Source organism: Austrofundulus limnaeus, unplaced genomic scaffold (assembly GCF_001266775.1).
Source record: "Austrofundulus limnaeus strain Quisiro unplaced genomic scaffold, Austrofundulus_limnaeus-1.0 Scaffold11, whole genome shotgun sequence".
Classification (NCBI taxonomy): domain Eukaryota; kingdom Metazoa; phylum Chordata; class Actinopteri; order Cyprinodontiformes; family Rivulidae; genus Austrofundulus; species Austrofundulus limnaeus.
In genome coordinates this window covers 1,569,576-1,580,490 of record NW_013952413.1, presented here as the reverse complement: position 1 = coordinate 1,580,490, position 10,915 = coordinate 1,569,576, and the positions used below count along the sequence as shown (strand labels likewise).

At 37.5% G+C, this 10,915-nt stretch overlaps 1 protein-coding gene across 1 annotated transcript in view; it reads left to right on the top strand.

The window, feature by feature from the left end:
* Positions 1–10,915, top strand: part of si:dkey-237h12.3 (teneurin-3) — a gene marked incomplete in the record, with an annotated part of 271,624 nt that overhangs the window by 182,062 nt on the left and 78,647 nt on the right. Inside the window, 3 exon segments of the mRNA XM_014001975.1 lie at positions 3,309–3,523; positions 8,257–8,467; positions 9,542–9,643. Coding sequence (XP_013857429.1) covers positions 3,309–3,523; positions 8,257–8,467; positions 9,542–9,643 — 528 coding nt within the window.

Here is a 10,915-nt window from a genome sequence, read left to right as displayed (position 1 = left end):
GTGTGTGTGTGTGTGTGTGTGTGTGTGTGTGTGTGTGTGTGTGTGTGTGTAAGTAAAATAAAAAACTATATAGAAATGCATGTATAAGAGCAGATGTTTAAATACTTCTGCTTTTTCTAACAGAACAGATATTACTGAAAAGCAAAGTCATAAATATGCTGAAGCAGAATTGTGCAGAGACGTTCAAAGAGGCAGATGCTCTAAACTTATAAAAGACCATACAGAATAACACTGTAAAACATGATGAATCAATATAATTACCATACCATAACCATCCTTCATGTTTAAACAGAATGTGAACACCAAACCTCAGCCTTGGGTTTTTGTCTCCTCTGACTGAAGACTTCCTATAACCATCTGAAGTCTCTTAAAGTGGATCCAATAAACAGTAATTAGTATCTGGACCTTTACAATACAACACCCCTGTAAAAATACCAATGATGTTATAATAAAACTAATAAAAAACTTGTCTCTACTATGGTTGTGTCTTTTAAATGAATACTTTGCAACAACTGGTCCGTGTGCTCTTCTTACTCGCCCAGCTGATCACAGATCTGTTGCCTTCTGAAGTCATGTGGAGCGCCATTTGTTTGAGCTCGAGTCTCCTCTCTTTGTGGGCGCGTTTGTACTGCAACAGAAGAAATCCTTCAGTATCAAATGATCTTTTCATTAGAAATATAATTGCATGAAGAGTCAATCTAGTGTGTGTGACTGTTTCTTGTTTGCAATAAGTAAAATGTTCAGGTTTGTTAAATCAAATCAAATTTATTTATAACATTTATTTTAAAACTGCTTCTACTGAACAAAGCACTTTGCACAAAGTAAAAGCAATAAAAGCAATAAAGATGGTCTACAAGGCCAGCAAATGGACAAAGGAAGTGAAGTTATCTAAAGGATTTGCAGCCAAACTGCCACTGTTTGAAAATATGTTTTACAAAACTGCAAGCAGCAAGTAAAATTGTTTAGAACAAGAAAGTTATAAGAAATACAGAAATGAGGCAAATGTAGAAAAAAATACCTGCTTGTATCATACTATGTTGTTTTTAGCAGCACAGGTGTGTGATCAAATGCTGACAGATAAGAGCTGCTTTAGAAGTGCAAATGAACAAAAATACAAATGAGAATACTTTACCTTGCATAAAACACCAAACTAAACACAAAGCATAGAACTGAAATATCCACGTTCAGASTGGTTTTTGATGTTAAGTGATGGTATTCTTATTACAGAGTGTCAGTTTGTTTGGAAAAAAAAGGGGAAATAAATAAAATTGAAACCCCGCCACCACCCTTTTAATATGAATTGTTATTTTTAACCTGATGTTATCATTTGTTCCTACATATTTTGAACAGCAACAACACGTTCTACATTTGCATTTGGCTTTAATAAGAACCAGCTAATTGCTTTTGTTTGTGGTCTAAAAAAGGAATATGTAAAGATTTAAAAGGGACATAAACACGTACACTGAAACCAGTCTTAATGGGTTTGGGGATTTTTAAAGCACCAAGGTGCAAATGAATTTAATCAAGGAAAGTTTCAAATGACAATTAGGAGGAACGAATTGCGAAGCGTTTGCCCTCTGCGTTCCGCTCGGTGCTGAGTCATGAGAATTTTTTTTGGGACCTCTCAACCTTTTGGAAATCAGTCGACTGACTTCAAACTGTTTTTGTAGTCCCTACATATAATTTTRGCCCGTTGTGGTTTTCATCAACAAGCGAGCTGGCCATCTCAGCTCACCTTTACAGCAAAAGCCACCAAATGAACATCGAAGCACAATATGGTATTTAAAATGCACAACCACGAAAGCATTAATTGAGTTGAACAGGCCAGGCAAAAGCTCAATTGTTTAAACTCAGCTAGATTTAAATCCTCATAAGTACTGCTAATTAAGATAGCATGAGGCAGGTTTTGGACTGTTTAAAGGCAATCAATAGCCAGCTATTATTCTCCCCAGAGGTAAACTTGGCTTCCAAGCCTCACTTTGACTGAAGCGGAAGTGACAGGCAATGGCCTCATTACACACCCAACACTGAGGCATGCAAATAAAGGAGGTCTGGCACAAACAGATATACCCACAGCTACAATACATGTGTCTGCACTCTGTAATGCTTCTTAAGGTGGGTTAGCAAAGCGCTGCATGAGTTATTAGCTTTGCTCGGTATCTTCTATATGCATTCCTTCCCCGGCCAAGGACTTTGTAGATTTTTTCTTTTTAACAATATTTTTTTTTCAGGTAATGGCACATTGAASATCACAATTGTTCAGGTGACCACAGACCATATAACTCCCGAGAAAATCATGGGACTATAAGGACACGGTTGAAGGACATCATTCGGCAAATTGTTTTGATTTGCAGTTATTGCTCTGGCAAGGCAGCTCTAAGTGTCTGACAGATTCCATTTGCACCTTATCTGATATAAAGCCCAACTCGATGAGTCACAAGGACCTGAAAGAAGATGGGGGATTTGACCTGTTAGTCGTTTTAAAACACAATTATATAGCTTGTCATTTTAATATGTACTGTTATCGTCCAGCAAACAGGCCTTAGAAAAACAGCTTTTAATTTTGTGCTTGGTCACAGCTAATTTGGAAACGATATGGTGCTTTATTGGTAATGTACCACCCTAATTAGGAGATTACAACGACAAGCAACAGAAACAATGGGCCTTTTAAAGACAGCCATGAATCAAAAAGTGATATAAAAACCATAACTGTGCCAATGAAGTGATTGAACAAGATTTACTTGATGAACTGGATCAAATCAAGTCACCCTAACTTTGCTTTTCTTTTGTTGTTGTTGTTTTATTTATTTGTAAGAAAATTTAGTGTTCGTTAACTGAAATCGTGACAAAACCACATGAATGTTGGATAGATTAAAATGTGAAGAGAATGGCCATACAACACCAGTACTGGAGTCTGAATGGTGATTTAATGCTTACRGCTGAAGCATGAAACCAGCGCTGCCGGGAAACCGGAAGTGCCCCCCTTTTTAACGTGGTTGTTCAGTGCCTGGTTCGCCCCCTACAGGCCTACAGCTGAATCTCAGGCACTYAAACAGAAATCCTGTCCTTATGTTTCATTAACGGTTTATCTATGTGKTGTCATGATGTTTCAGGCATGTAACTAAAACTGTTTTAATCAAGACATAACAAYTGTCAAACAATAGATTATAAAAGTCAATACTTAATAAGGAAAACTRTAAAACGGTGTGATGCTTTTAAAATCAGYATCTAAATAACTAATAAATTCCTTCATATTTATTTATTCATTTGCTCCCTCATGAATGGTTGGGTATGTTTSTGTTTTGTAGGGAAAACTGGCATCTTTCAACACGAGAACAACTCCATTGACACGGGGCAGGTTGACATTGGGAAGAGAGTGGCTCAGAGCGTCCCACCGGGGGTGTTCTGGCGCTCTCAGCTGAACATGGACCAACCACGCTTTCTTAAGTTCAACATCTCAGTACAGAGAAGCGCGCTGATAGGAGTGTACGGAAGAAAGGGTCTTGCACCATCTCACACTCAGGTAAGGAGCTTAACTGGAGGGTTGCCGGTTCTGTCCCCCGTTCAAGCTGTCTCAATCGTTGGGCAAGACACTTCACCTGCYTTATACTGATGGTGGTCAGAGGGTCCGGTGGCGCCGGTGCATGGCAGCCCCGCCTCTGTCAGTGTGCCCCAGGGCAGCTGTGGCTACAATGTAGCTTACCATCATCAGTGTGTGAATGGGTGAATGACTGTAGTGTAAAGCACTTTGGTGTCCCCATGGGGCTTGATGAAACGCTCTATTAAGTTCAGTCMAATTATCATTTTCTATCGCAGTATGTGCAAATTGTAGAACACTGTAGACCCAATCATTTTCTATCATTCTGTAATAGTTATTGGTCAGATTTTGAGAAAATTTTATTTTACGTAATTATACAAAAAATGTTTGTGTTGGATTTAAGAATTTTTTTTATTTGTTGTTGTTTTTTAAGTTGTGTACTTTTTTGCTGTTATCTAAAAGACATAACTTTTCATATATACTATTTTAATATAAAAAAAACACACACTGACCTATTGCCAGAAATGATCAATAATTGTAATCAGACAGGTTTTTTTTGACTTCACAACGTCCTACATATTGGTCAAAAATGAATGAATGAATGAATTTAGTTTAGTATAGTTTATTTCAAACATATATACAAAACAAAAAGTAATAAAAAGTGATAACAAAATTAACATATTTGAAAAGGAATGGGAAGAAGTAAAAAACGTATTTAATCCCACCCTTCTCCAAAGCTATTAACAAAATAAATAAATAAATAAATAAATAAATAAATAAATAAATAAATAAATAAATAAATAAATATTTTTTCATATTGATGTTTGAGTCTTTAAGTTAAAATTTAAAAAGCAACATTTGGGTGCCAAATCTTCCATATATTTGTTTATCAATGGAAACAGCCGAAGTGACTGAAAGCTAGAAAACGACGACGTGTCCAACGAAGAGCTGTTTGGGAGTGAGAAACTAGACAATTTTGGATGTATTTGTATGGATTTATGCTCAGATTTGTTGAGTAAAGCACRCTGATAAAACTGCTTTGTTTGCATTGAGCGCATGTACACATTTGAGATTCGCACAACGATATAAAACACCGGAGTAAAGTCTTTCAAACTGCATCGTTTGATATTGTTCAAGAACTTATTTATTTATTTATTTATTTATTTGATTAGTTTTTTCATAGTGTTTACCTTTTACATATTGGAAAAAAAAATGAACAATAGCAGAACTCATTTTCAACCATTAATTATTTTGTCTTTATATGTTTATGATATACAAAGGTTATTTTTTCCATGTTGTTTTCATKTAATTGATTTATTTGTTTATTTGCTCATTCATTCACATTGTTATTGAAAACATGTCTACATTTTTTTCTTTAATATTTCGTTCCTTATAATGAATTTGCTGTTTCGCGGACGTGGATTATCTTTTCACCCGGGAATAATAACTTATCGTGGAGTTGTTCTCCTTCCTGAGTTGGCAAGTGAGTGGAGCTGGTTTCACTTCCACTAAAATATCCGTTATTTGCAAACTGGAGTGTTTCCGAAATGTCCGACGTATCCTTTGAATGACTTTTTCGAGCATCTAAATGTCTGATGTGTGATGAAAGCTCTCAGACAATGGTTATTTTCCACCACACTTGACTGAAGAAAGCTTTAGCTTCACCTTTTCGACAATCTCCCTCAAGTGTAAACTGTGAGGGTGACACGACACTCAAATGGAAGAAGGTCCAGCGAAACAGGAAGTGAATTGGATTCCACTTCAAAGGCAAACAAATAAATGCATTAAAAAAAATAATGGTAATCCAACAAAAATCAAAGACCAAAGCCTACTAATTAACAAGACGCTATTTTTATGTCTCAACCTCTTGCTATTCAGGCACTCCTGCTTGTCAATGCTGGACATTGTGTCCATTGTGCCAACTTCTAAATTACATTCTGCTCAGGTACTGGGGGAACAAATCAATGCATTTACTTAACTGAGCATGAAAGACCCCAATGAGAGATATTGACTGTTGGTCGTATTCACTGCTTGGAAGACAAGACAGCAGTTAAGTGCAACAACCTTTCCACTTTTGTCAAATATAGACTTCCTCCATTTTCTATTGAATGTCTGTCTGTGATGATACAAACCAGACAAGTTGGAAGAAACAAACTTTTTTTTCCCTTCTTCCTCAGAGTTTGTCCTCAGTTGTACAACTCTTAGGTTCACTCATTTCAAATGCTGGGAAATTTGCAGGATTTTTTGTTTTCCTTCTCGATCCACGGGGCATTTCTGCGCGCTCGGTCTCTTGACTGTTTTTCACCTGCATTGTTGGATTGAGATGAGTTGAGGGGCTTTCACGGCACCTAATCAAGATGTATGCGCTTGGCCATGGGGGTTAGGGCTTGTGGGATGAACTGTTTTATTACTTTCCCCTCAAGTCAACAATACAAAGAAGTCTACTTCCGCCAGGTTAATATCTCTACCCAACCCTCACCGCTCTGCACAAAGACTTTGAATCAGAATGTTGACTTCTCCTGCTTCTTCCTGTTGTTTGCCAGCAAACTGAACAGCTGCTTGATCACATTCCCATTTGTTKTTTTTTTTWAAATCCTGTTTTATKTCCAATCATTTAAAGTGCATTGTGTATTCATTAGGTTTGATATTGCATTCATTCAGAAAATAATTGATCAATTACTGCACATTATTATGTTTTTTTTTACTGAGATATTTGATTGCCTGTGGTCTTAAAATCAATTAAATCATTGTTTTATGGATGCTACAGCTACAGCAATCCCGCTTAAGAAAAAAAAAACATTTGAGATTTATGCAAATTGGTTAACTTAATTTGTAAATGCATTTCTTTTGATCTTGTTTCCTCTCGTATTATAGTGTTATGCAGCCCCTGTAAAGGAGTATGTCAGGAATGGTTTTAACTCAAAACCAATGGCTCATCAAAGCTCTACATAAACAGCCTCATTGCTGGATTTGAAACACGGCTCTTATAAAAACCAGCTACAGAGCCGATCTGTATGCATCACACTCCTAAGCAGCCCACAGACTCTCTTTCTTTTTTTTTTTCCAGCCCTCGGTCTTCACAGCCTCGGTTCATCTGTGTAGCTAACAACTGCTTTAGCCCGGGGATCTGCTGTCTACATCTGCTGTGCTGCTGTGCAGCCCGCAGCCTGTTTGGGGATTGTTTTCTACTGTATGCTTTACCCTGTTTTCTGCTGTGCGCCTGAGCTCCAGTCAAAATGGGGTTCAGGTGTTGGGCAGGTGCATTGAAAGCAGATGCACCTCTTTACTCATTGGTAGGAATAACTCGTTCCTCCTTGTTTACCCTCTAAATCAATGTTTGTTTGGAAAAAAAAAAACCTAGAGATGCTATCATGCTGAATCCCCAAAATAACTGAAGAAAACAATGCCTTGAAAGCCTGTTACATTTATTTGTAATTTATTTATCTTTTATTGTGTGTTTTGTGCTGTGGTCAATGTGTCTCTTTAGAATTCAAGAAATGAGAAAAAACAATTATGAATAAACATAACCGTTTCATGACAGGCCACCACTCAAATGTGCAACGTAACAGTAATTTGTGCCAACAAAATGAAACGAAATGCTACATAAATGTTTCTGCTGTGTAGGTGACCCCAGCAGTGAACCGATCTGAATTTCGAGTCATCTGCACACCGCATTATCAAAGTTAATTGAACAGACTGTAATAAACATGTTATGGATTGCAGAGTCCCATCAGAGTTCACAGTGCGGCGTTTGCATTTGCCTCAGAGCCATATCAGTTCTATCAGTACACAAACACCTCTCCAGACAACATCTATCAACTCTGAATGCCTGCCACAGAAAAATCAACATTTATAATATTTGAATATTTTGTCATGTTTACACAATCCACTTCTGTTATGTCTTGCATTTAAACTTTGCATAGTTCCTCTCCTCTCGCTTTGCATACAAAGTATGCAACAAAACAAAAAAAAAGTACTTTTTTAGCCATCCTGGCTGTTTACTGTTGAACTGACTAGACCAGGGGTCTGCAACCTTTATGATCAAAAAAGCCATTTGCGCTCCCTGTCTCACTAATAAAATGTGTCCAGAGCCGCAAAACAAGCTACAAATGTGATTATCAACTGGTGGTCCATGGGCCTTTTCGAGGCCTTTCCGAAAACTGTTATGGTCATTGGAGATGACATTATAAAACCGAATAAATATTCTTGTTATAATTATATTATTTATTATTATACACATAAGGACAATAAAAAGAACATTTTCATGTAAAGAAGAAAAATACCATATATAGTTTATACCAAATTTCATAAAAAATTAGTACAACAGATTTATTCAGGTATACTTTTTTCCTAATTCTTATTATTACTGTATGTAGTCTTCAAATTATTTTAAGGTAATCTGATGGATTTGAGAGAAAGATCATAGAAAAAGTTGAATATTTAAGTAAACAACAGGCTAACGTGAGCTAACATGTTTTACTTTTTTATTTGTAGGATTGCTCACATATTTGCATACAAATTGATTTCTGTTGTGAGTATAAAAACAACAACAACAAAAAATCACTCTGTTATGTTTGATCACATTTTCAAAGAGCCAATGCAGAGGGACCAAAGAGCCACTTGTGGCCCCARAGCCACAGGTTGCAGACYCCAGGACTAGACATTAAAATAACAGCCGTTTGCATCTATTGAAATCTTCTCTCTGTTTTTTTTCCCAGTATGACTTTGTTGAGCTGCTGGATGGGAGCCGGCTTATTGCCAAAGAGCACTGGGCACTGAGTGAAACGGACACAAGAGCTCGGCTAGATCATCCGGTCACCGTCCACCAAGCGGGATTCATCCAGTACCTGGACTCAGGGGTGTGGCACTTTGCCTTTTATAACGACGGGCGAAGCATGGAAGTCGTCTCCTACAACACCATCATCCAGGGTAAGAGGACGCGCATCTGCTATGGGCTGGTTAACAAGCGTGATTGGAAGGTTTGTGTAATGACATGTTTGGAAGACTTTAATTTCCCGAAACAGCTGTGCCAGCAGGAAAAATGAGACTGAAATCCGTCTGCCGCACAAACAAGCTGAGTTTTTCCAAACTTCGAGCAAGGCAGGAGGTAGCTTAAGGTTTACATCTCAGTGTAGTGGATTATTACGCTTAGTAGTAGAACGCCAGACCATACACAGCATCGATTCTTCCATCCTAACAACCTCTTCTCTGTTCTGAAGTCTGAAATTTCCTTGCGGGTTTTGAGCTAGAAAAAAAAAAAAACACTAAGGCTAAGTTAACGTTTTTCTTTTTTTTTTCTTCTGTCCATCGGGAGTGCTATTGATCCAGGCCGACGAATATGAAGGTATCGATGTGTGAGGTCAAAATTGCTTGGGTCTGACAGTGGCTCAATGAACATCCAATACAAGCTGAAGTCATAACATAAAAGTTGGCCCTCTTAACGCCGATCAAAATGAGGGCCCCCCGGTCTTCTGGGGGGTGCGCGATTTATGAGCGTTGGTCTGTTGAAAGAACACAAGATCTGTCTGTAGGATATGTCAGATTAACTTCAACTCAGAGAGGATTTGAGCTGTAAACACTCAGGAGATTGCATGGCTTGTGTGGGCATGATCAGTCATTCAAGGGGTTGGGGCGGCGAAAGAAACAGGAGCGAAGGGAAATGTTTCAAAAACATGGAATTATTTGGTCTAATTTAAAATGTCTTTTGTGGCTTTTGCTTAACAGGGCTTAGGTGGGAACAGTCAGCATGAAGTACACTGTTATGGAGGCTTAGACCTTAGTGGGACATGGACAAACAGCTGTAAATATATGCGCTGCTTCAAACATGCACTGTGGATAAGAAACCCAAGTTTTTAAAATCTATGTTGCAGAAATAAAAATTGATTTGTTTTTGCTTTTATTATTATCTGTGTAGTTCTTAAAAGTTACTAAGAAATTTCAGATTTCTGCCTTTTTTTTTCTGACAATTCATGAAATAAAAGTTACAAACCTTTGCACTCACAGAGTCGGTGACAGAATGCACACACAATTGCTACGGGAATGGGGAGTGTGTGGCAGGATCGTGCCACTGTTTTCCTGGATTCATAGGACCTTACTGCTCCAGAGGTAATTATTCAGCTTTAATAATTATCTTAAAAGCCCAGTTTAGTCCTTGTAAGGCTTATCAGTTCAGTATGCCATTAAAAGAAAATTGACATGATAAGTGCTATATGGATTTTATTTTTTTATTCATTAGTCAGCCTTCACTACACAATTGCATGAACATTTTCAATGTCACGTCATTAATAAATTTTTGAGGCCGATGAAAAATAATGAATTAAACATTTTGGAAAATCTAAAGGTTTTTGGACTGTGTGAAACGCTCACTCTTCTCTGAGTTTGTGAGGTCSGTGGCTTTGCCGGCAGACTCAGGCTGAGGATGATTGCTTCAAAAAGATAAACAAACAGACCTCAAAATGCCTCATTGTTTAACCATGCAGTGACATCTAAATGTTTTGACAGTTTATATTCGATGTGCCAAGAGAGATTTGCTGCATTCGGGAAATTTTTTTTTTTTTTTTTGACTAAGCATGCTAACTTTGCTACAAACGAACAATCATTGGAAAAGAGAGGAAATAAAAAATGAGATGGTTTCACATTACACATTAGGCTTTTTTCCCTTTATGTACGGCTCTCGCATTGTTCTAACATTAAGTCAGCACGGTGCTCTGAAACAAAATAATACCCACCCCCGGCTTACACTGTGTAACCTTGTTAGTAACATGAATTTTTTGAGCAGAAAAAAAAGCACAGTTTTCTTTGAGACAATCCAYAAACAATCCCAGTGTTATATATCTGTTAGCCTCAGGGCACAGGGCTTTCCCGGTTGCCACAGGGCAGGAGGCAGAGTACACAGTGGACAGGATGCCAGTCCATCACAGCGCATTAAAGGTAATCTAGATGCTGGAAARTGTAAGAGGATTTGGTAAAGTTCTTCTCCCTTTAGGCAGAACAAGACAGCTGTTTCTAATTTTATGACAATAAGAGCTAACAAGATGCCTGCCTGTTTGACATTTAAAGTACTGATAAAAGGGTGGTTTGTCATTTCCTCGAACTGCAGATGTGAAGTATTTTTTTATTAAACCGTTTGAGTGAATAAATTGTGTCATCTGAATTATAAAACCGATTTTAGTCTGATATGTTTTCAAATTTTAGAACTAAAATAAATATTTTCCCCCCTTTTTGTTAAAATGCTTAATAGCTGGGCTCCAACCTTTTGTGCAACATGGACCAGTTTCATACAAAACTTTCAGATAGATTAGTTGAGAAGAAAAGTCCTTCACTAAGTTTTTTTTCTTGTTTGTTTGTTTTGCGTTTTTTTTTACCCGTGTATATGGG